This window comes from Nerophis ophidion, linkage group LG17 (genome assembly GCF_033978795.1).
Source record: "Nerophis ophidion isolate RoL-2023_Sa linkage group LG17, RoL_Noph_v1.0, whole genome shotgun sequence".
Classification (NCBI taxonomy): Eukaryota; Metazoa; Chordata; class Actinopteri; order Syngnathiformes; family Syngnathidae; genus Nerophis; species Nerophis ophidion.
Window position 1 is genome coordinate 44,301,861 of NC_084627.1, and position 26,805 is coordinate 44,328,665.

Here is a 26,805-nt window from a genome sequence, read left to right on the forward strand (position 1 = left end):
GTTAAACCTCAACATGGCCACAGTGACCACATGAGGACCGTGCAAGACAAGCTGCGGAAAACGTGGGAGAAAATCCAAGCTTTGTGATTATTTTCTGACAGTCGCATGCATGAATATAAAACTTCACACAAGTCCAGCGTGTCTTCTGGCGAACCTGTTTCACACAGCAGCTCGCCGGCTCTTTTTGAAGTCCAGAAAGAAGAAAGACGGTGGCGTCACGGTGAGAAGCCTCAGGAGGATGTAGGCGAAGTCCAGGTTGGATGGTCTGCTGGCCACATCTGGACTCTGGGTGCAGACACACGGCATCAGCAGAAACACATTAGAGAGACAACGGTCATGGTGGGATTTGGGAGATTTACATGTTTTACTTTTACATGGATGTTTTGATTTAATGCCAGCGCTGCAGTCTCCCCAGGAGGCAACATCTGGACTTTGTAAGAGTCTGTGTAGTTACAAGATGAGAGGAAACTGCCGGGCGGGACATCATCAGATGTGAAATGGGTGGAAATCATAGACGTGGTGACACGGAATCTGCCATGTTTTCCTGTGATTTACTAAATTAAAAACGCGGAGTTTCCCGTTGAAAACGTCGTGGAATGATGCAGGTGTTTGTGACGTTATTGGTTGGAGGGGACATATTAGCCAAGCACCACTTACGGCTAAAAGTCGTCTCTTTTCATCGCATAATTACACAGTAATTTGGACATCTGCGTTGCTGAATCTTTTGCAATTTGTTCAATTAGTAATGGAGACGTCAAAGAAGAATGCTGTTGGTGGAAAGCAGTGGATTGCAATCCAATCCACTTTATTTATATAGCACATTTAAACAACAATAATGTTTCCAAAGTGCTGCACAGCCATGTTAAAAACAATATTATGCTCCACCAATGACTGAATAAAACAAAAAATAAAACCAATAAAAACAATATAAAAACAAATATGATTAAAGAACATTTTAAAGGGTAAAATCAATTAAAACAATTGCAGCCTACTTTAGCACCGAAACACAGCCTGTGTTTCTTTGTTTGTTGTGAAGCTTTAACACAGAGCGGTCAAGCGAACATGTTTCTCTACGTCAAATTTTTGGATGGGGAAAATTGTGATATTAAGTCGGCTCTTACCGGAGACTTCTATGCGACCTCCTCCTGTAGCTGTCAAAAAGGCAGCTGTGGGCTTGGCTCCTCCGTTGGCTTCTCTGAGAGACACTGGCGTTGACCGCAGCCCTCCGACTTTCGGGTATGTCTTTATAATCTCACTAAAACACTATTTACACAATAAGCAGATAAGGGATTTTCCAGAATTATCCTAGTAAATGTGTCTAATAACATCTGAATCGCTCGATCACACTGCCGTCGCCTTTCCTTTTTTTTTAAGTGCTTCACTCTAACTTTCCTCATCCACGAATCTTTCATCCTCGCTCAAATTAATGGGGAACTTGTCGGTTTCTCGGTCCGAATTGAACTTGCTGCTGGTGGCTCACATTATAAACAATGTTCAGATGTGAGGAGCCCTACAACCCGTGACTTTTTTTTTCTCTCCTTTTTTTTTAGTGCTTCACTCTAACTTTCCTCATCCACGAATCTGTCATCCTCGCTCAAATTAATGGGTAAATTGTCGCTTTCTCGGTCCGAATCGCTCTCGCTGCTGGTGGCCATGATTGTAAACAATGTTCAGATGTAAGGAGCCCTACAACCTGTGACGTCACGCGCACATCGTCTGCTCCTTCCGGTACAGGCAAGGCTTTTTTATTAGCGACCAAAAGTTGCGAACTTTATCGTCGATGTTCTTTACTAAATCCTTTCAGCAAAAATATGGCAATATCGCGAAATGATCAAGTATGACACATAGAATGGACCTGCTATCCCCGTTTAAATAAGAAAATCTCATTTCAGTAGGTCTTTAATTTGCCCAATAATTGACTTTTTTTATACATTTATATGTTTCTCCCTCCCGTTCCCTGGCAGGCTCTACAAGGGTGTTGCAGGCTTCTGCAGTGCCTATCGCGGGGATGTGTGCCGCTCGGTTTTACGTGAAGATTCCCTGGTTTTCTTCAATACCTCGGTATCTGACCCTGAAGACATGCAAGAGTACCTGGTTCAGAGCTGGTGGACAGAGTTAGGGGGACTCAGTCTGCTGTGCGGCCCAGCGGTGCGCTCACTCCTGTGCCATACCACCTTCCCTGACTGTAACCCGTCCGGGTTGGGACCTGCGCCTAAACCGGTCTGCAGGTAACCTACATTGCGCACTATAAAAGAAAAAGTACCAAAATCATGAAGCTTTAACTAATGCTCTTTTGTATAAAGTGGAGGATAATTACAATTAAAATACAGAACTACCCCAGGCAAGACTTTTCGTCTACTCAGGGCCTGGTCTACTAAGTTCTATAGTGTGTGCAAAGTCAAACAAACTCACATACAGTCGTGGTAAAAAGTTTACAAACACTTGTAAAGAACATCATGTCATGGCTGTCTTGAGTTTCCAGTCATTTCTACAACTCTTATTTTTTTTGTGATGTAGTGATTGGAGCACATGCTCAAAAAAAAAAACATTCATGAAGTTTGCTTCTTTCATGAATTTATTATGGCTCTTCTGAAAATGTGAGCAAATCTGCTGGGTCAAAAGGTAGGTCGGTCTTTATTGTCATTGCACAAGTACAACAGAACTTTGTACCTGACCACAGAACTTTTCTCCAGAAGGTCTTATCGTTATCCATGTGATGTCAAATGGAACAGAAATGGAGCTGTTTGGCCACAATACCCAGCAATATGTTTGGAGGAGAGGTGAGGTCTTTAATCCCAGGAACACCATGCTTACCGTCAAGCATGGTGGTGGTAGTATTTTGCTCAGGGCCTGTTTTGCTGCCATTGGAACTGGTGCTTTACAGAGAGTAAATGGAACAATGAAAAAGGAGGATTACCTCCAAATTCTTCAGGAGCAGCTAAAATCATCAGCCCGGAGGTTGGGTCTTGGGCGCAGTTGGGTGTTCCAACCGGACAATGACCCCAAACATGTCAAAAGTGGTAAAGGAATGGCTAAATCAGGCTAGAATTACGGTTTTAGAATGGCCTTCCCAAAATCCTGACTTAAACGTGTGGACAATGCTGAAGAAACAAGTCCATGTCAGAAAAGCAACACTTTTAGCTGAACTGCACCGATTTTGTGGTCAAAAATTGAAGCAGAAGCTTGTGGATGGCTACCAAAAGCGCCTTATTGCAGTGAAACTTGCCAATGGACATGTAAGCAAATAGTAACATTGCTGTATGTATACTTTTGACCTAGTCACATTTACAATAGAGCCATAATAAATTCATAAAAGAAGCAAACTTCATGAATGTTTTTTGCGACCAACAAGTATGTGCTCCAATCACTCTATCACAAAAAAATAAGAGGTGTAGAAATTATTGGAAACTCAAGACAGCCATGATATGATGTTCTTTACAAGTGTATGTACACTTTTGACCACGACTGTACCTATTAGAGATGCGCGGATTGGCAATTATATCATCCACAACCACATCACTAAAGTCGTCAATCACATTTTCAGTAGAGCAATGATACATTCATAAAATAAGCAATGCTGAAGAAACAAGTCCATATCAGAAACCAACACATTTGGCTGAACTGCACCAATTTTGTGTGTCAAAAATTCAAGCAGAAGCTTGTGGATGGCTACCAAAAGCGCCTTATTGCAGTGAAACTTGCCAAACAAATTTTAACATTGCTGTATGTATACTTTTGACCTAGTCACATTTAAAATAGACCCATAATAAATTTATAAAAGAAGCAAACTTCATGAATGTTTTTTGCGACCAACAAGTATGTGCTCCAATCACTCTATCACAAAAAAATAAGAGGTGTAAAAATTATTGGAAACTCAAGACAGCCATGATATGATGTTCTTTACAAGTGTATGTACACTTTTGACCACGACTGTACCTATTAGAGATGCGCGGATAGGCAATTATATCATCCACAACCACATCACTAAAGTCGTCAATCACATTTTCAGTAGAGCAATGATACATTCATAAAATAAGCAATGCTGAAGAAACAAGTCCATATCAGAAAACCAACACATTTGGCTGAACTGCACCAATTTTGTGTGTCAAAAATTCAAGCAGAAGCTTGTGGATGGCTACCAAAAGCGCCTTATTGCAGTGAAACTTGCCAAGCAAATATTAACATTGCTGTATGTATACTTTTGACCTAGTCACATTTACAATAGACCCATTAAAAATTTATAAAAGAAGCAAACTTCATGAATGTTTTTTGCGACCAACAACTGTGTGCTCCAATCACTACATCACAAAAAAATAAGAGGTGTAGAAACGATTGGAAACTCAAGACAGCCATGACATGATGTTGTTTACAAGTGTATGTACACTTTTGACCACGACTGGTCATACCAATGCTGATACTTCAAATGTTCTGCATCATTCATTGTTTCCATTTTTTATAACTATCAATCAAAATAACAGGAAGGTGGTAAAAAAATTGAAGTAATTCCTACCAGAGTGGTCCTGATACCAATATTTTGGTTCTGGTACCAAAATGTTTTTTGATACTTTTTCTAAATAAAGGGGACCATGAAAAATGTTGTTATTGGCTTTATTTTAACAATAAAGCTTAGGGTACATGAAACATATTTGTATTATTGTCATTTAGTCCTTAAATAAAATAGTGAACATACTAGACAACTTGTCTTTTAGTAGTAAGTAAACAAACAAAGACTTCTAATTAGTATGCAGTAACATATTGTGTCATTTATACACCTATTATTTTGTACACACTATAAAGGACAAGCTGTAAAAAAATATTATTAATCTACTTGTTCATTTACTGTTAATATCTGCTTATTTTCTGTTTCAACATGTTCTATCTACACGTCTGTTAAAATAAAATAATCACTTATTCTTCTCTTTTTTCATAATTTACATTAATTTTGGATGATACCACAAATATAGGTATCGATCCGATACCAAGTAGTTACAGGATAAATCATAAATTGGTCATATTCAAAGTCCTTATGTGTTCAGGGACGTATTTCCTGAGTTGATAAACATTATGTTTTGAATAAACTAGAATACAAAACATGTTTTCAGTTATTTCACCTTTTTTTGCTAAGTACATAACTCCACATTTGTTCATTCATCGTTTTGATGCGACAATCTACAATGTAAATAGTCATGAAAATAAAGAAATCGCATTGGACGAGAAGCTGTGTCCAAACTTTTGGCCTGTACTGTACATGTAATGATAACTTGAAATACCAAAATAAAGTAGATAAATGGAGGGGAAGAAAGAGCAAACTGTATTAACCTTGTAGATTGTTATAGCAACAATAGGTTAAAATGTGTCAGTGTGCCATATGTTACCCAGTTTTCCCTTAAAGGGGAACATTATCATGATTTCAAAAGGGTTAAAAACAATAAAAATCAGTTCCCAGTGGCTTGATTTATTTTTCAAAGTTTTTTGTCAAAATTTTACACCTACTGGAATATCCCTAAAAAAAGCTTTAAAGTTCTTGATTTTCGCTATTTGCGATGCGACTGTCCACTTCCCTGTGACGTCATACAGTGCTGCCAATACAAACAACACGGCGGTTACCACAGCAAAATATAGCGACATTAGCTCGGATTCAGACTCAGATTTCAGCGGCTTAAGCGATTCAACAGATTACGCATGTATTGAAACGGATGGTCGGAGTATGGCGGCAGATAGCGAAAACGAAATTGAAGAAGAAACTGAAGCTATTGCGCGAATAGCTATTGACGCTATTCAGCCATAGCATGGGTGTACCTAATGAAGTGACCCATAGCATGGCTGCCATATTAGCATCGCCGGTAAAATGTGCGGACCAAACGATCAGGACTTTCGCATCTTGTGACACTGGAGCAACTTAAATCCGTCGATTGGTAAGTGTTTGTTTCGCATTAAATGTGGGTATCTAGTTTCAAATGTACATACACCTAGCGTAAATAGCATGTTAGCATCGATTAGCATAGCATGTTACCATTGATTAGCTGGCAGTCATGCTGCGACCAAATATGTCTGATTAGCACATAAGTCAACAACATCAACAACACTCACCTTTGTGATTTCGTTGACTTAATCGTTGCAAATGCATCTGCAGGTTATCCATACATCTCTGTGCCATGTCTGTCTTAGCATCGCCGGTAAAATGTGAAGACACTCTGGTACATTTATTGGGGGTCTGGCTGCAGATTTCTTGCCAGTGGTGCAACTTGAATCCCTCCCTGTTAGTGTTGTTACACCCTCCGACAACACACCGACGGGGCATGATGTCTCCAAGGTTCCAAAAAATAGTCGAAAAAACGGAAAATAACAGAGCTGAGACCCGGTGTTTGTAATGTGAAAATGAAAATGGCGGGTGTGTTACCTCGGTGACGTCACAATCTGACGTCATCGCTACAAGACCGATAAACAGAAAGGTGTTTAATTCTCCAAAATTCGCCAAAATTCACCCATTTAGAGTTCGGAAATCGGTAAAAAAAAATACATGGTCTTTTTTCTGCAACATCAAGGTATATATTGACGCTTGCATGGGTTTGGTGATAATGTTCCCCTTTAACTTCTACCAGGTATTTATTTCGGTAGGCATAAAATATTGGCCTGCGACCCCGAAAGGGACAAGAGGTAGAAAATGGATAAAATATTGTATTTTTTACAGAAGTAACCTGTTTGTGTTCGTCCTGCAGGGAGCACTGCCTGGCAGTGAAGGAGCTCTATTGCCACAAGGAGTGGTTGATACTGGAGGGCAGCCTGTCCGTCCAACCCGGCCTATTTGGTTCCGTCCCAGACTCCCACAGTCCCACTCTGTTGTTGCCCAAATGTCAAACCCTACCCAGTCTCCATTCCGACCCTGATGCTTGTACTCGTGTCCCGTTTGTGGGTAAGTCCTCACTGAACCACGTCTGCATGTGTTGAAGACTTACAAGTACGTCTTCCAGTTCGTAACAATCTCACTTTTTCTCCATTTCAGATATCAGGACAGATTTGGTGACAAGTAAGTCTTGGCGCTGTCAGTTCCTCCAGGATTTTGCTGGGTTTTTCTCCCGATTATTCTGGACTAAAATGGCTGGGTTTGCGGCAGCTTTTTCAATAAGTTGCTGCAAACGTTGCAAAGATTTGCTAATTTTTACAAAAACATCGTATCAACTTGTGATTTTATGTTGTTTTCTTAATGTGTTCCATGTAATATTAACCTTAAAAAGCACATGATTTCAATAACAATTGGAAAACCACTGCTATTGTGATGTTTTACTCGTTTTTACACGCCACAGACTTAAAAGTAGATATCAGAAATTCCGATTATTCTGGACTAAAATGGCTGGATTTGCATCAGCTTTTTCAATAAGTTGCTGCAAACGTTGCAATGATTTGCACATTTTTACAAGAACATCGTATCAACTTGTGATTTTATGTTGTTTTCTTAATGTGTTCCATGTAATATTAACCATAAAAAGCACATGATTTCAATAACAATTGGAAAACAAATACTCTTGTGATGTTTTACTCATTTTACACACCACAGACTTAAAAGTAGATGTCAGAAATGAACATACTCAGCGCTCATTGTCAAATTACTGTTTTAAATACTGATTTACTTCATTATAGCCTTTCAGTGATATATCTCCACCTTCATATTTAATTTCTAAGCCGAAATGGGTCCATTCTCCCATTTCTGTCTACACACTGTGACTGCTTGTATGTACTCTGTGTGTTCGCGCTGCCGAACATGCTCCTCTGCTGGTAAAACCAACAATGTCATGACGTGATGACGCACCACCATGCCTGTAAAAAAAAATTATATATATATATATATATATATATATATATATATATATATATATATATATATATATATATATATATATATATATATATATGTAGGTGTGGGAAAAATGACAAGACTACTTGATCTCTACAGAACTGTTTCATGAGGGGTTCCCTCAATCATCCGGAGATTTCCTGATGGAGATCTCCGGATGATTGAGGGAACCCCTCATGAAACAGTTCTGTAGAGATGAAGTAGTCTTGTCATTTTTCCCACACCTACATATTGCGCTCTACCACGGTATCGAGCACTATTCTCTGGATAATCCAATCAAGACATATATATATATATATATATATATATATATATATATATATATATATATATATATATATATATATATATATACTAGTACCGGTAGACCGTACAGCTCTAATGGTAACGTTACTGTAGTGTAAACTGAATATTTTCCGGTGGTATATACGTTCTCCACTGCTAGCAATAACATCTGTTTCCTCTTCATCCTTCGTGTTTGATAATCGTAGAAGTAGTGCTTATTTTCCCTTTAATTGTTTATATTCAGACAAGGCAATATTCCGTGAATATTGCCATCTTGATTTCCGACCTCCGAACTGGAATGTTCCTAACGTCATACCCAGCTCCGACTTTTAACTTCCCAAGTAAATGGAACACACCATAGGTACTAGAGATGCGCGGTTTGCGGTCTCATCCGCGAAGCCCGCGGATAAACCACGGGTCGGGCGGGTGACATGACGAAAAAATAGATTTTAAATAGATTCGGGCGGGTGGCGGTTCAACCATTCGGAAATATTTAATATACATAGTTCAGGAATCGGCATTCTTTACTACTCGGAGAGCCATTTTGACCCGTGTCAGAAGATAGGAGCATCTAACATTCTCGCGAACATCTGCCGCTGGTCACCCAGATAACAAGAATAAAGGCGTGCTATGAAGCCATTGCATTTGACGCCTTCTACAACATGTGCAAACTGTTTGCCAGTCCAGCAACATGTTGTGTGTGGCGTCCGCAGATACACGACTGCAAGGCATTCTGGGTGACACAGAGTACACTGATGGTTGTTATATAAACACCTTTAACACTTTTACTAATATGCGCCACACTGTGAAGCTACACCAAACAAGAATGACAAACACATTTCGGTAAAACATCCTCACAGTAACACAACATATGTTACGCTTGTGTGGCATTGTAATGCCGGATTCGGTCCTCCGTGGATGCGTCAGCAAGAACACAGCAAAAAGGTAAGAACTGAGGGATTTATTAAACAAAAGGAGCTTCGAACAAAAACACTGATACAAATAGAAAAGGCAGATAAAAGCGCTAGCATGGAAAGCTAGGACAAACAAACCGAAGCACAAAGGCACACAAAAGGAAACACAAAACAACTAGCGTGAAAGTTAGGGATAAAAATAAAGCTTAGCGTGAGAGCTAGCGAAAACGAGAGTGAGAGACAAGTCGTAAACAGATGTATGTGAACAAACTAAGATCCGACAATCAGTGAACAGAAAACGCTGGCTTATAAACAGGTGGTGATTAGTAAAGACAGGTGTGCTGGAAAAGAGAGTAGCAGCTGAAACTAATGAGTGACCATGGTAACGGACAAAACAGGAACTAAGTATGTCAAACCGCAGAGTGATATAAAAATGAAACAAAAATAACAATATGGTGATGATCCGACCATCGGATCACAACAACATAAACGCAACACGACAAATACCCAGAATCCTTTGTATCCTTAACTCTTCCTGACTATATTTTACACCCCCGGAACCCCCCCGTGTGTCGGTAAGGTGGGCGGGGTTGGGGGCGGGGGGGTGTAAAATATAGTCAGGATGAGTCATGATTGCAAAGGATTCTGGGTAACCATCAGTGTACTATGTATCACCCAGTATGCCTTTCAATCTTGTACGTGTATCAGCGGAAGCTGCGTACAACATGTTGCTGGACTGGCAAGCGGTTTGTACATGTTGTAAAAGGCGCCAAAGGCAATGGTTTCATAGCATGCCCCTATTTTCATTATCTGGATTAGCACCAGTAAATATTCGCGAGAATGGTTGCGGCTCCCATTGTCTTCTTTAGTATGTGAGACGGGTCAAAATAGCTTTCGAGTGTTAAAGGTTGCCGACCCCTGATATTTATCAACGGGCGGGTGGCGGGTGGTTGCGGTTTTGATAAAATGTTGGTTCGGGTGGATGGCGGGTGGTTGACGACTTTAGTGATGCGGTTGCGGATGATATAATTGCCTATCCGCGCATCTCTAATTGGTACAGTCGTGGTCAAAAGTGTACATACACTTGTAAAGAACATCATATCATGGCTGTCTTGAGTTTCCAATCATTTCTACACCTCTTATTTTTTTGTGATGTAGTGATTGGAGCACATACTTGTTGGTGGCAAAAAACATTCATGACGTTTGCTTCTTTTATAAATTTATTATGGGTCTATTGAAAATGTGACTAGGTCAAAAGTATACATACAGCATGTTAATATTTGGTCACATGTCCCTTGGCAAGTTTCACTGCAATAAGGCGATTTTGGTAGCCATCCACAAGCTTTCGGTTCAATTTTTGACCACAAATTTGATGCAGTTCAGCTAAATGTGTTGGTTTTCTGATACGGACTTGTTTCTTCAGCATTTTCCACGCGTTTAAGTCAGGACTTTGGGGAGGCCATTCTAAAATATTCATTCTAGCCTAATTTAGCCATTCCTTTTACCACTTTTGACGTGTGTTTGGGGTCATTGTCCTGTTGGGACGCCCAACTGCGTCCAAGACCCAACCTCCGGGTTGATGATTTTAGCTTGTCCTGAAGAATTTGGAGGTAATTCTCCCTCTTCATTGTCCCATTTACTCTCTGTAAAGCACCAGTTCTATTGGCAGCAAAACTGGCCCAGAGCATAATACTACCACCACTATGCTTAACGGTAGGAATGGAGTACCTGGGATCAAAGGCCTTACCTTTTCTCCTCCAAACATATTGCTGGGTGTTTTGGACAAAAAGTTCCATTTTTGTTTCATCTGACATCACATGGACTAAGATAAGACCTTCAAAGGAAAGTTCTGTGGTCATAATAATATTAAATTCGTAAACATGAATGGTTTTTTTTTTGTGACCAACAAGTTTGTGCTCCAATCACTCTATCACAAAAAAATAAGAGTTGTAGAAATGATTGAAAACACGAGACAGCCATGACATGATGTTCTTTACAAGTGTATGTAAACTTTTGATCAGGACTGTATGCGCTTCGCGTGCTGGATGGAAATAAAGAGTTGATATTTTGTTACACCTCGCTCTTGCTACTTCCTCTACACAAGAAACAAATAGAATTTCTGATTAGAAACTTGACTTGGGCGTTTGAGCGAAGCTCAAATGTAAATTTGATCGCTCAAAGGTGCAAGGAAGTTGCAGGAAAAGATGCAAAGTTGCGGGGATTGGTTAGGTGGCAATTTCCTGGAGGGGCTGCATTATGAAATGATGATTTAACACTATTCCAAAAAAAAAATGAAAGCATTAATCTGACAACCGTTTTGCTTGGTGTCAACAGCAACATGTTACAACGACAGAGGACGTTTTTACCAAGGCAACATGAACGTGACCAGGTCTGGGATACCATGTCAGCCTTGGGACCAACAGGTCGGTACCGCCTCTGTTTTTCATGTATTGACCTATTTGTGGCGGCCCACCACAAATACATTTGGACTGCCAGAAGTAGAGCGCTCGCTCATAAACACAGAAACCTTGGGCTTGTGTTGGATCAGTCCAAGACTTTGGAGGGTCACTGTCGTCAACTGACCAGAACACGTTTTTATCACCTCAGAAATATTACTGAAGTGGGAAATTTGCTGTCAAAATTGGATCTGGAAATGATCATTCACACGATCATTTCGTCTAGTATTGACTATTGCGATTCTCTCTTCACGCCCTTCAACAAGTCATCGCTTAAGAGACTTCAGAGTGTACAAAATGCAGATGCCAGATTTAGACCGGTGCAACCAGACCAGTCCACATCACCCCCGTTTGATCCAGTCTTCATTGGCTTCCAGTCAAATTTCACATTGAGTTTAAGATTTAAGTCCCGACGTTTTGTGAGTTGCATGATGAATCAGAATCAGGGCTAGGGTTATGGTCAGGGTTAGGGTTGGACTCGGGGTTAGGGGGTTGGGTTAGAGGGTTCGGTTCGGGTCACATAATCAAAAATACTTTATTAAACACTGAGGGCTTAGGTTTAGGGTTAGGGGTCGAGGGCTAGAGAGTTAGGGTTTAGGGTTTGGGTTAGGGTTAGGGAATCAGAAATACTTTCTTAAACATCGAGAGGAAATTAATATATTTTCAGCACAATCCCATTTAAGAGCAGTCAAATATTACAGGGAGACAGAACAGGGTTAGCGTTGGGGTTGAGGTTGGGTTGGAGGGTTAGTGGGTTAGGGTTTGGGTTAGGGAATCAGAAAAATATTATCAAACCCTGAGACGAAATTAAGATTATCAACACAATCCCAATTAAGAGCAGACAAGCATTACAGGGAGACAGGACAGGGTTAGGGTTAGGGGATGGGTTAGAGGGTTAGGGTTATGGTTAGGAAATTAGGGGATGGGTTAGAGGGTTAGGGTTATGGTTAGGAAATTAGGGGATGGGTTAGAGGGTTAGGGTTATGGTTAGGAAATTAGAAATACTTTATCAAACACAGAGGGGTTAGGGTTAGGGTTATGAAATCAGAAATACTTTATTAAACACCAAGGGGTTATGGTTAGAGAGCTACAGGGTTAGGGTTAGGGTAACTTTTTAGACCAAAATGCGTCCATTCACCCTTTTCTGTCTACACACTGTGTCTGCTTGTAAGTACTCTGTGTGTGTGCGCTGCCGACCATGCTCCTCTGCTCGTACAACCAGCAATGTCACGACGTGACCACAATGTGCCGTCATGTCTGTAAAAAACAAGTGGGGGCTGGTACTTTTTAGAGGCGGTATGGTACCGAATATGATTCATTAGTGTTGTGGTACTATACTGGTATCGGTATACCGTACAACCGTAGTCCAACGTTGAATCCACGTTGTCGGTCTGGAAATGACCAACATTCAACGGTCAAACCAACATCAGAACCCAATGTTGATTAAATGTCAACAAAAAGTTTTTCCAACATTATGTTTGAGTTGCTCATCGACAGGAACTAATTCAACAAGTCCTCAACACATGTCTTGTGCCTGCTGGATTTACAGGTAAATAAATGCACACGCCTTATGGAGATTTATGCCAACTAAACAATGATATCTGATAGGGGCGTAACGGTACGTGTATTTGTATTGAACCGTTTCGGTACAAGGGTTTCGGTTTGGTTCGGAGGTGTACAGAACAAGTTTCCACACGGAAATATTAGGTAGCGCACCGCAGGTTGTGTAAACAATGCAGAGCGAGGCACAACACACGGCAGGCTAACAGCGACTGGGCTAGGACAACATGAAAAAGCCAGAACAGTAAGACCCTCCTGCCTCGTTGACATCTCCCGTTTGGTAACACTTCGGCTTCTCGGTGCGATACAACAATGAAGGATGGAGGTTTGCCGACATTGTTCAGCAGCAGTAGGGTATCAATCAATGTTTATTTATATAGTCCTAAATCACAAATGCTTCAAAGGACTGTACAGACCACTACGACTACGACATCCTCAAGAACCCACATAAGGGCAAGGAAAACTCACACCCAGTGGGCAAGGAGAATTCACACCCAGTGGGACGCCAGTGACAATGATGACTATGAGAACCTTGGAGAGGACCTCAAATGTGGGCAACCCCCCCCCCTCTAGGGGACCGAAAGCAATGGATGTCGAGCGGGTCTAACATGATAGTGTGAAAGTTCAATCCATAGTGGCTCCAACACAGCCGCGAGAGTTCAGTTCAAAGCGGATCCAAGACAGCAGCGAGAGTCCCGTCCACAGGAAACCATCCCAAGCGGAGTCGGATCAGCAGCGTAGCGATGTCCCCAACCAATACACAGGTGAGCGGTCCATCCTGGGTCCCGACGAACGGTCCATCCTGGGTCCCGACTCTGGACAGCCGGTACTTCATCCATGGTCATCGGACCGGACCCCCTCCACAAGGGAGGGGGGGACAGAGGAGAAAAAGAAAAGAAGCGGCAGATCAACTGGTCTAAAAAGGAGCTCTATTTAATGGCTAGGGTATACAAATGAGTTTTAAGGTGAGACTTAAATGCTTCTACTGAGGTAGCATCTCGAACTGCCAACACGTCAAACATGCTAACCCCTTTGAAGCGGCCCCACCCCTAAGTCAACCTCGCCTTAAGGAAGAGAACGAGGAGCGTGGTGCAAACTCCGCATTCAAGCAGCCTCTCTTCGGTGAGTCAGGCAGGGCTAAAGCAATAACAAATGTTTTTATAGCAGCACATTTAAGACCATCCATCCATCCATCTTCTACAGCTTGTCCCGTTCGGGGTCGCGGTGGGCCGCTGCATTGCATTAAAATTAGATTTTGACCCACTTCTATAGTGGAAGAACAATGAGCCCATATATCCGCTTACTGCCAAGTTAGCCATGGTTGGAGGGGGGGGAATCTGAGGCTGAGTTGCACTTTTTATATGTAGAAGAAAAGTTTTGTCATTTTATTTCATCCGAGCAACAACTGGAGGCAGTTTAATGTTGATTAACGTGGACCCTGACTTAAACAAGTCGAAAAACTTATTCGGGTTTTACCATTTAGTGGTCAATCGTACGGAATAAGTACTGTACTGTGCAATATACTAATAAAAGTCTCAATCAATCAATCAAAAAAAAGCACTTTATATGTAGAATGGTTTTGTTAAGAAACCATACTGAGCCTTATCTTATTTAGTTTTTATTTTATATATGTTGACCACATAAACCCTGGCAATGGACCCTGTATGTATAAGTATGTTATGCCATTGTTTGCAATAACAAATGTTTTTATAGCAGCACATTTATGACCATCCATCCATCCATCTTCTATCGCTTGTCCCGTTCGGGGTTGCGGTGGGTTGCTGCATTGCATTAAAACTAAATTTTGACCCACTTCTATGGTGGAAGAACAATGAGCCCATATATCCGCTTACTGCCAAGTTAGCCTGGCTGGGGAGGGGAAAGAAAAAATAATCTGAGGCTGAGTTGACTTGAAACTGTTTAATGTTGCACTTTTTATATGTAGAAGAAAAGTTTTGTCATTTTATTTCATCTAAGCAACAACTGGAGGCAGTTTAATGTTGATTAACGTGGACCCTGATTTAAACAAGTTGAAAAACTTATTCGGGTTTTACCATTTAGTGGTCAATTGTACGGAATATGTACTGTACTGTGCGATATACTAATAAAAGTCTCAATCAATCAATCAATCAATCAATCAAAAAAAAGCATTTTATATGTAGAAAGGTTTTATTAAGAAACCATTCTGAGCCTTATATTATTTAGTTTTTATTTGATATATGTTGACCACATAAACCCTGGCAATGGACCCTGTGTGTATAAGTATGTCATGCCATTGTTTGCAATAACAAATGTTTTTAAAGCAGCACATTTATGACCATCCATCCATCCATCTTCTATCGCTTGTCCCGGCATAAAGACACAGGAAACAATCCCGGCGTTCTAAAAAGCTCATTTGTGTTTGTATGGATTTGCTCGGTGAAAACGTTCTTTTAGGGTCAACTCTCACTGCTCTCCTGCACAATATCTGTGGATGTGTGTGTTTGGGAGTGTTTTTGTGTACGGGTGTGTTTGTGTGTATGTGTGTTTGTGTGGATGTGTGTGTTTGGGAGTGTTTTTGTGTACGAGTGTGTTTGTGTGTATGTGTGTGTTTGTGTGTATGTGTCTGTTTGTGTAGATGTGTGTGTAAGTGTGTGTATATACACGTGTGTTTGCCAGGTCAGCAAAGAAGGAGGGACTCAATCTGTCACATCCTGGTTCTGGAAGCAATTAGCTTTCACACGCAAGTGCTGCACACACACACACACACACACACACACACACACACACACACACACACACACACACACGCACACGCACTTGTATTTCTGACCTTCTGGAGATCTCAGAAAAAGGCCTACCTCTTTAGGACCACACTTTCTAGATGTGTATTTACAACTTTAATCATATATACAAACTGTGCAGATATAAAAAAAATATTGTTGTGAAAAATGAGAAATTCACAAGAAAAAGGTCACAATGTCTCAAGAAAATTTTGGGAATTTTGCCAGTATTATAATAAAAGTCGTAGTTTTACTCAACGCAAGTCAACATTTTACAGGAAAAACTGGACATTTGTGCAATAATATGATAAAAGCTGGAATTTTACTGAGTAACAGTCGCAATTTTACAAGAAAAGCTGAACACGTGTGCCATCTTTTCTGAAACATGTTGCAGGCTTCAAATTCCAAATGAGCTAAAATTTGCAAAAAATAACAACGTTTTCCAGTTCTAAAATTTTATATATTGTCTTTGAAGTCTATTCAATTGAATATAATTGGAAAAGGATTTGCAAATCATTGTATTGTGTTTTTATTTACCATTTACATAGCTTGACAACTTCAGGCAGGGATTGCAGGTAAAAGCTGGTTTTAATGTACAAAAATTAAAAGAAACACTGGTACAAACAGCAAAGAAAAGGCGTGCCATAGCGCACGAGAAGCTAATGCTAAACTAGCATCGAGTTTAAGAAGTCCAAGAAGCGCGTGCCGAGCCCACGGAACCTAAAGCGTAACTTAACAAAGATACAAGGACATTGAAAAACCAAGGTGATAGTTGCATGTAGCAAACAAAAGATCCAGAATGAAACAAGGTGGAAGGCAGGTTTAAATACTAACGCAATAATCAAGACACCGGTGCGCGTAAAACAAGAGCAGGTGGGACAAATCAGAAACCATGGTAACAAGACAAAACAGGAAGTGCACACACAAACTCAGCAGCGGAAGAGTCCAAACAATCAAAAAACCAAAAAGGACTCAAATAATCAATCAATCAATCAATGTTTATTTATATAGCCCTCAATCACAAATGTCTCAAAGGACTGCACAAATCATTACGACTACGACATCCTCGGAAGAACCCACAAAAGGGCAAGGAAAACTCACACCCAGTGGGCAGGGAGAATTCACATCCAGTGGGACGCCAGTGACAATGCTGACTATGAGAAACCTTGGAGAGGACCTCAGATGTGGGCAACCCCCCCCCCCCCCCCCCCCCCGGGTCGAACATGATACTGTAAAACTTCAATCCATAGTGGCTCCAACACAGCCGCGAGATTTCAGTTCAAAGCGGATCCAAGACTGCAGCGAGAGTCCCGTCCGCAGAAAACCATCCCAAGCGGAGGCGGATCAGCAGCGTAGAGATGCCCCCAACCGATACACAGGCGAGCGGTCCATCCTGGGTCTCGACTCTGGACAGCCAGTACTTCATCCATGGCCATCCGACCGGACCCCCTCCACAAGGGAGGGTGGGACATAGGAGAAAAAAAAAAGAAGCGGCAGATCAACTGGTCTTAAAAGGAGGTCTATTTAAAGGCTAGAGTATACAGATGAGTTTTAAGGTGAGACTTAAATGCTTCAGACTAAGGCTGTGATCCGGGAAGCGGATCACAACACAATACTTTAAATATCTTGTCTTTGCCGTCGGTTCAATTGAGTATAATTTGAAAAGGATTTGCAAATCATTGTATTGTGTTTCTTTTGGGTTTTGTAAATCATACTTTACTGGTACAGGTAACAAAATATTGGTATGGAGAGCTCCCTAATTTCAACAGATATGTGTTCAAACTACGGTAAATCCAACAATTTTGCTTTCCAGTCATTTGTTCCTTGTTGAATATGACACAGTACGAGGTGGGATTGTTTACTTATAATTTCCAGTGCGTATTATTTAATGGTTTTAGTCCTGTTCGGGCAAACATAGTCATGTCATGCATGCAGTGCTATTTCAATGAATTCGGTCTCTAAACAGTTTTAAATAAGTTACGAATACTGGACTGGGAATACATTTATGTCAAGTTAATTTGTTCAATAACGAGGATGTCACCAAGTGGACCAGATAGTGATTTATATACAGCATAAGGCTCTTTGGAAATATTTGGTTTTGCAACTTCATTCAGCTATTGCAGCCAATGCAACTTTTTGCTGGACTTCTTGATGTTCAAATTCTACTCAGGATACAGTACATCAAGGCACCAGATGTTCAGTATTTGCGTTGGCTCTCTGGATTATAGAACCATTCTACAACCTCTGCAGTTATTAAAATGCGACCTTCCCACAGCCCCTCGATGGGTTCTCCGAAAATGTTATTTTTCCAAGGCCCATTTAGTTTTGTCTTTGTAGTGGGAGAATGTTTCAAAAGGACACCCTCACCAGTGTTGGATAGAAAAAGGTGTTTTCATGTTTTTACATCAGACTCGACATTTTTAGGAGCAAACCTAGCAATATTCGTTTCTGGATCAGTTCAAATCCACAATGCAGACCGATTTGGTCTTATCATGTTCCTTGATCCATGACCGATATACATTATATTCCTGGTTGGATTCCGGATTCTGCCATCCCAGTCACACACCTCCTAGTGCAGGGGTAGGGAACCTATGGTTCTAGAGCCAGATGTGGCTCTTTGGATGACTGCATCTGGCTCTCAGATAAATCTTAGCTGACATTGCTTAACGCGATAATTATGAATAATTTCGCTGGTAATCACGGTGCTAAAAATGACGTGCAAAATATCAAACATTCTCGTGCATTTAAATCCATCCATCCGTTTTCTACCGCACCTGTTCAAGAAGGTGCATTAATGGTAAGAAGTATTTTATGTCACAATGGGCGGGTCGCAGCCTGCTGCAGGGTCGTTCTCCCAGGAAGGCAGACGGACTACTCGGGACATGGCATTTAGGTAAAAACATGATTTAATTTAAACTAAAAAAAAGATACCAACAAAAGTCGCGAACAGTGGAGGCACAACTTGGGCAAAGCTAACGCATAAACAGACTATGAACATAAATCAAACAAAACTTACTTGGCATGGCAGGAACCACGAAACTATGGCAAGGCATGAAACAAGTCCGCACAGAGCAAGAAAAGATCACATTGATGCCAGGGAGACTGACTGGCAAAGACGAGCTTAAATACTGCCTCTGATTAGTGCTCGGGAAGCAGGTGAGCGGGCATTTTGTCCACCAGAGACAGGTGGACAAAATGAGTAACCAAGGAAACAAGACAAGGGAGTGGAAAAAACAGGAACTTAAAGGGTCCAAAGGACAAACAGCACATGGCCAAACAAAATCATGATCAACAGACATGACATTTGATTTATTATTGGTTAGCTTCAGAATGACAATGTTATTAAAAAGAGTAAGAGACTTATTATACTCTAAAAATGTTGGTATTACTTAAAAATGCACACATTTAGTTGTATTCAGTGTTAAATAATATGATATGGCTCTCACGGAAATACATTTTGAAATACTTGGCTTTTATGGCTCCCTCAGCCAAAAAGGTTCCCGACCCCTGTCCTAGTACGTGGTGTGTGAATGTGTATGAATCTCTAGTGGTGGTCCGTAGGGCCGTGGGGGCAAATTGGCAGCCAGAATTCCGTCAGTCACCCCGAGGCAGCTGTGGCTACAAATGTAGCTTACCACTATCAACATTTGAGTGTGGACTGGATGAACAATGGGTTCTCTGTGAAGCGCTTTGATTGTCGAGAAAAGTGCTATGCAAATCTGATCTGTTATTGTTATTTTTTTTAGCATGCTTCATAATTCTGAAAGCACAATATTAGCATTGTTGAATTCAAGAGAACTTAAGTTTGTAGCCGTGAGGGAAAACAATTTGGTTCTTAAACAGGATTATTCAATGGAAAAGTTGGTATATCGAAGAAAATGTCTTCATAACAAACAATGTAAACATAAATAGTAAGTTCCAGCCCTGGCAAAATTACATATTTTTGTTAAAGTTTGTGCAATTTTAACACCATATAAAGCTCTATACAGTACTGTATATCAATAACAAGGGGTGATGGATCAACTTTCTATTAATAACAAAGCCAAAATAACAATTAGTTTGACTGTCCTCATTTGCAGCCGCCCGGTCGCCACACACACACACACACACACACACACACACACACACACACACACACACACACACACACACACACACACACACACACACACACACACACACACACATTCTTGTATTTCTTACGTTCTCGAGACCTTCGGAATAGGACCACCATTTCTAGATATATAAAAAAGTGTATTTCCAACATTAATAATATATAAATACGATGCAAATATAAAAATGCTAAGCTATTAGTTCATTTAAAAAAATGTTTAAATTTTTTTGTTTGCAATTGTTATTTAATCTTCACTATTAACTTCAAGTTATTTTGGTATGTCTGTATACGTATCTTTTAAAATACATTTTGGCCAAAGGTGGTGCATTTCAATGTCTTATATACACTTGTTATTACTTATGTTGTCCAGAGGGGGAGCACTTCAAATTTTTACACACACTTGTTATTTCATATGTTGAGCAGAAGGGGAGCACTTTTAAAACCGACACAGAGTCAATTTGAAAAATCCCTCCTTTTTTGGGACCACCCTCATTTTGATAGATTTCACCACCAGGGGTGCAAATGAGATCTCTATTGTTTGTTTTTTGTAATGTGCTTAAGGCCGATGACAAATGAGTCAGGGACCACAGATGGCCCCTGTGCCGCACTTTGGGCAACCCAGCTGTAGAAGCTAACTGTTAATGGCCTCTATTGTCTTGGTAGGGTAGTGTATTTGTTCATCCTATGGTCACATATGGGACGCGGGTTGTATACTGCTGCCTTTGCACCTGTCAATCTTTACTTTTGTATGTACATTAATTCAACAACAAATCCCGACTTTGGAGCAATGTTCACGGACTCTAGTATTTGGCTCTCTATTAGATGCAACGGTTTTCCGTCCTAACTTGTTCACCGGTCCTCGTAGACCGGTGAACAAGATACTTTTACTTTTTTATGTCTCAAGAAGGGTAGCAATATAAGAACACACACACACACACACACACACACACACACACACACACACACACACTCTCACTAGCCCTAGTGTGACGGTCCGTCACATTCAACCTTTTTTGAGCTAAGGCACAATTTTTTTTTTATTGAAAAAGTCCAGAGGCTCACCAACAGCAGAAAACATTAATACATTTAACTCAGCAGTCGATATTGACGATAAAAAGTTGTTCTTGCAGTTGTTTGATATGAATTCAAACCATGACTCTTCTCAAAGTAGGTGTACTGTTATCACCTGTCACATCACACCCTGACTTATTTGGACTTTTTTTTGCTGTTTTCCTGTGTGTAGTGTTTTACTTCTTGTCTTGTGCTCCTATTTTGATGTTTTTTTCCTCTTTTTTTGGAATTTTCCTATAACAGTTTCATGTCTTCCTTTGAGCGATGTATCCCGCATCTACTTTGTTTTAGCAATCAAGAATATTTAAATTGTGCGGACGCTCTCTTTCTTTGTGAGGACATTGTTGATTTTCATGTCATGTGCGGATGTGCTTTGTGGACGCCGTCTGCTGCTCCACACGCTGTAAGTCTTTGCTGTCGTCCAGCATTCTGTTTTTGTTTAATTTGCAGCCAGTTCAGTTTTTAGTTTCCTTTTGCATAGTCATCCCTAAGCTTCAATGCCATTTCTCAACGGCACTCAGCTTTTGTTTTTTTTTCACTTTACCTGCACTCTGCCTCCCGCTGTTGTCTGCATATTGTGATCACGACAAACCATCGTCGTCGTTTCCGACATCGACAAAGCAATTAGCTACCTGCTGCCACCTACTGATATGGAGGAGTATTACACGGTTAATCTGCCGATCTCTAGACAGCACCGACAGTCAACAACGGCACATTATTTGTGGATTATAATTACTGGTTATCAGTTTCAAACACTGACGACATCTATTAAACAGACAAGAAGCAAGGAATCATAGAGACAGAGTTCAATTTGGCTCAATAAGGAGAGACGTATTGGGGTGTAAACTTAGTTACAGATCCAACCTACGCTCTAAGGTCCAGTCCCACATGCTCCTCTATTTATTTTCGGAGGTCCCTAGTTACATCACTGAGGCTGCTTAAGAAGGAAGGAGGTAATTTCAGCACCCCCAGTCAGACACAATATATGATTATTCAGAAATGGAAATGTGCTGATACTCGTGATATCACCCTGTGTCTGCTTTGTCTGCGTCACGGTACTCGATGTTCTGGACACAAACACTGATACGAGACAACTCGCAATCCAAGATTGCAAGTTGTCCCTTTGCACGGATAGAAAAGTACAACTTCAGCACAATTGATAATAACTATAGCAACGGCCTTTAAGCATAAGAGTTGTGTGATCATTTATACATGATTATTCTAACACTGGTTTGCAAAAAGTACTTTTAATCCAAATAGGTGAAATTACATAAACTCCAATGGCACACAAACTGGATCTTACGGCACACAAGTGCATTGTGGACGGCGTGGCGCGGTTGGGAGAGTAGCCGCGCCAGCAACCTGAGGGTTCCTGGTTCGATCCCCACCTTCTACCACCTTTGTCACATCCATTGTGTCCTAAACCAAGACACTTCAACCCTTGCTCCTGATGGGTGGTGGTTAGCGCCTTGCATGGCAGCTCCCTCCATCTATGTGTGAATGAGTGTGTGAATGGGTGAATGTGGAAATAGTGTCAAACCGCATTGAGTTCCTTGAAGGTAGAAATGCGCTTTACAAGTATTTACTATTTATAACCCACAGTGGCCATAGAGGACCCTTTTTTAAATATTACGCTGTGAACGTCAATGGATATGGTGGGTTCTCCTGATGCCGACAGATCTTCGGCAGCCTGGTAGACAGGTTGGATCAAGTCTTTTATTGTCATACAGAAGTATGGATTGCTTTTCAGCAGTATATATTTAGGACTTTCCAGTCCGGCGTGTCTCTGCTTTCCTTTTTTCTTTCTCTGTGCGTGTCTCTCTCTCTGGCTCCAACTCAAATCACCATGTCTCGGGCCGGCTGCTGCTAATAAAGGCGACAGGTGATTAGATAACCAGCCCCAGCTGGGGCAATCTAATCACCTGCCGCTGGCTTCGAGGCCGGACCTTACAAACCCCATTCCTGCAGGAGACGCACCGACCACGCCCTCCTCCACATACGCCGTACTTGCCAACCCTTCCGGATTTTCCGGGAGACTCCCGAAATTCAGCGCCTCTCCCGAAAACCTCCCGGGAGAAATTTTGTCCCAAAAATCTCCCGAAATTCAGCGGAGCTGGAGGACACGCCCCACTACAGCTCCATGCGGACCTGAGTAGGGACAGCCTGTTTTCAAGTCCGCTTTCCCACTATATAACCAACTTGCCAGCCCAATCACGTTACAACATCTACGGATTTTAATCAAAAACTGCACACACAAAGAGACGAAGCAGAAGAACGAGGAAGTTACAGCCATGGCGACGCCGTCTGTAATAGACTGATTCTATGTTGTCTGTCGCCATCTCCTGGTGAATGTTGGCTATAGCGTTATGGGGTTGCTTTTTGATTGGCCAACGATTTACGTGGTGTTGCGCACCTGACGGCAAGTGACTCTCGCCAGTACGCAAATGGCAGAACAAAGGTTACTCAAATAGTGAAAGGTAAGTGTTGTTGTTTTTTTTTGTAACCAGCAAGCACAGTACAGTTGGTAGAACAACTGTGTTTTTATTACTGTGTATTTGATGGGTGCCGCCTGAAATTCAACTATTTATGTTATTGATATATGTCATAAAATACATATATATAGCTAAAATTCACTGCTCCACCCCCGACCACGCCCCCCCCCACCTCTCGAAATCGGAGGTCTCAAGGTTGGCAAGTATGACATAGACATTATGTATTATTTTTCTAACAGGTTCCTCACCAGCACCGCCTGTCTGTGGACGCTATTCCGGAGTTAAAAAGCTCTGAGAATAAATGTCGCAACCCAGGAGGAGTCAGCGACAGGCCGTGGTGCTACACTGCAAATCCCAACATCCGCTGGGAGTACTGTGCTGTGCAGCCGTGTGGGCAGGCAGCTGCAGGGTCAGGTAAAGGTAGCTTCTCTCTTTAAAGCTCGGCGCTAGAGAACTGCTGGTTAGGAGTTGATCAACTCATCTCTGAGCAGGTCACGCATCCGTGCTCAAGCCAGAGTCAGCGGGCCCTCGTGAACCACCTCGTCTCCCCCCAGTGACAGCCTCGTCCCCAGCGTACTCCATGTCCGTGATTGTCATCGTCCTGGCCGGGCTGGCCAGTGCAGCCGTTCTCAGCATCATCATCCTGGCATGTCGGCGCCGGAGGAAACAGTGGCGACAACACAAGCGGTAAAAGCTCGATGGATTCACCGCCACGTTCGGCACTAAGTCTTTCTATCCGCAGGGCGATGGAGACCCCAACCATGACGGCCCTTCCTTCAGAACTGCTGCTGGATCGTCTGCACCCCAACCCCATGTACCAGCGGGTTCCCTTGCTCCTGAATTCCAAGCTGCTGGCCCTTGAATACCCCAGAAACAACATCCAGTATGTTCGAGACATCGGAGAGGGAGCCTTTGGCCGAGTTTTCCAAGCAAGGTAGGATTTGGACTATGAAACTGCGATGAATGAAAACAAAGGCCAGAGTGATAAACGCTCAACGTCAACATAATAAAAGTTAAAGTACCAATGAAGCGATTGGGATGAGAATCAGCACCTCTAAGTCCGAGTCCATGGTTCTCGCCCGGAAAAGGATGGAGTGCCATCTCCGGGTTGGGGATGAGACCCTGCCCCAAGTGGAGGAGTTCAAGTACCTAGGAGTAGTGGATGTTGAGATCGACAGACGGATCGGTGCGGTGTCTTCAGTAATGCAGACTTTGTACCGATCCGTTGTGGTGAAGAAGGAGCTGAGCCGGAAGGCAAAGCTCTCAATTTACAGGTCGATCTACGTCAGGGGTGATATTTTTTTTAATTTTCAACATAATAAAAGTTAAAGTACCAATGAAGCGATTGGGATGAGGATCAGCACCTCTAAGTCCGAGTCCATGGTTCTCGCCCGGAAAAGGGTGGAGTGCCATCTCCGGGTTGGGGATGAGACCCTGCCCCAAGTGGAGGAGTTCAAGTACCTCGGAGTCTGAGGGAGGAGTGGATGTTGAGATCGACAGACGGATCGGTGCGGCGTCTTCAGTAATGCGGAAGCTGTACCGATCCGTTGTGGTGAAGAAGGAGCTGAGCCGGAAGGCAAAGCTCTCAATTTACAGGTCGATCTACGTCAGGGGTGATATTTTTTTTCATTTTCAACATAATAAAAGTTAAAGTACCAATGAAGCGATTGGGATGAGAATCAGCACCTCTAAGTCCGAGTCCATGGTTCTCGCCCGGAAAAGGGTGGAGTGCCATCTCCGGGTTGGGGATGAGACCCTGCCCCAAGTGGAGGAGTTCAAGTACCTCGGAGTCTGAGGGAGGAGTGGATGTTGAGATCGACAGACGGATCGGTGCAGTGTCTTCAGTAATGCGGACGCTGTACCGATCCGTTGTGGTGAAGAAGGAGCTGAGCCGGAAGGCAAAGCTCTCAATTTACAGGTCGATCTACGTCAGGGGTGATATTTTTTTTCATTTTCAACATAATAAAAGTTAAAGTACCAATGAAGCGATTGGGATGAGAATCAGCACCTCTAAGTCCGAGTCCATGGTTCTCGCCCGGAAAAGGGTGGAGTGCCATCTCCGGGTTGGGGATGAGACCCTGCCCCAAGTGGAGGAGTTCAAGTACCTCGGAGTCTGAGGGAGGAGTGGATGTTGAGATCGACAGACGGATCGGTGCAGTGTCTTCAGTAATGCGGACGCTGTACCGATCCGTTGTGGTGAAGAAGGAGCTGAGCCGGAAGGCAAAGCTCTCAATTTACAGGTCGATCTACGTCAGGGGTGATATTTTTTTCATTTTCAAAACCAATACAAAATATTTTTATTTTTTTATTTTTGGGGCTCCCTCAAGTTAGGTCCTGGGGACCCAGAAGGGTTCCAGTCTTAAAAAAAGTTTCAAAATAGGTCATGTATTTTTTTTTTTATCTCTAATTCTACTTAATTATTTTTATTACATTTTACGAGCTTTTTCTCGAAACCCTATTTTTGAGGAAAAATACAAAATATACAATACTTTTCCCAAAAAGATTTTAAAGTGAAATATTTAATGTGAACTAATTGGATCCCTAAATAGGTCAATAATCCATAGCAAAATTGATTTTTATTCATTATTATTATTTCTGTTTTTTTTTTAGCAAAGACAGTTATTAAATTCCACTAAAATCCTTGGGGATCCAAAAGTCCCCCACTCATAAAAAGGTCATGCTTTTTTATTTTTATTTTTCATTCAACACTTAAATCTCTTTATCAGCTTCAGATAATATATATTGTAATTGGTTTAGTATGTTTATAATAACAATCAATAGGATAATTAGTATAATTAGTATTAGTATATAATTAGTATGGATTTTTTTTTTCTAATTTTGACATTTTTCATGTTTTTATGTTTGTTGTATTTATGTCCTTTTTGTCCTTAAATCAATCAATTATTTATAGCAACATTGATTTTTATTCATTATTATTTTTTGAGAAAGTATTTAAAAAATGGTGTTATTAGAGTCAACAATGCAACTTTTTCTCGTTGCATTTCATTAATTTGCTCTTTTATTCCACTTTATATTGTTTAAAAAATATATATATATATATATATTAGTCTTTTTAGAATGATGTGCTGCGGGCCGCAAATGGCCCCTGGGCCACACTATGGAGACCCCTGATCTACGTTCCCATCCTCACCCATGGTTATGAGCTTTGGGTTATGACAGAAAGAACAAGATCACGGGTACAAGCGGCCCAAATGAGTTTCCCCCTAGAGATAGGGTGAGAAGCTCTGCCATCCGGGGGGAACTCAAAATAAAGCCGCTGCTCCTCCACATGGAGAGGA

At 41.5% G+C, this 26,805-nt stretch overlaps 1 protein-coding gene across 1 annotated transcript in view; it reads left to right on the forward strand.

The window, feature by feature from the left end:
* The window catches only part of musk (muscle, skeletal, receptor tyrosine kinase), an 86,282-nt gene that overhangs the window by 45,321 nt on the left and 14,156 nt on the right, over window positions 1-26,805 (forward strand). Inside the window, exons 9-15 of the mRNA XM_061877014.1 lie at window positions 1,965-2,228; window positions 6,720-6,913; window positions 7,004-7,027; window positions 11,386-11,474; window positions 23,746-23,920; window positions 23,998-24,193; window positions 24,249-24,440. Of these exons, the coding sequence (XP_061732998.1) occupies window positions 1,965-2,228; window positions 6,720-6,913; window positions 7,004-7,027; window positions 11,386-11,474; window positions 23,746-23,920; window positions 23,998-24,193; window positions 24,249-24,440 (1,134 nt within the window). The remainder of the gene's footprint in view (window positions 1-1,964; window positions 2,229-6,719; window positions 6,914-7,003; window positions 7,028-11,385; window positions 11,475-23,745; window positions 23,921-23,997; window positions 24,194-24,248; window positions 24,441-26,805) is intronic.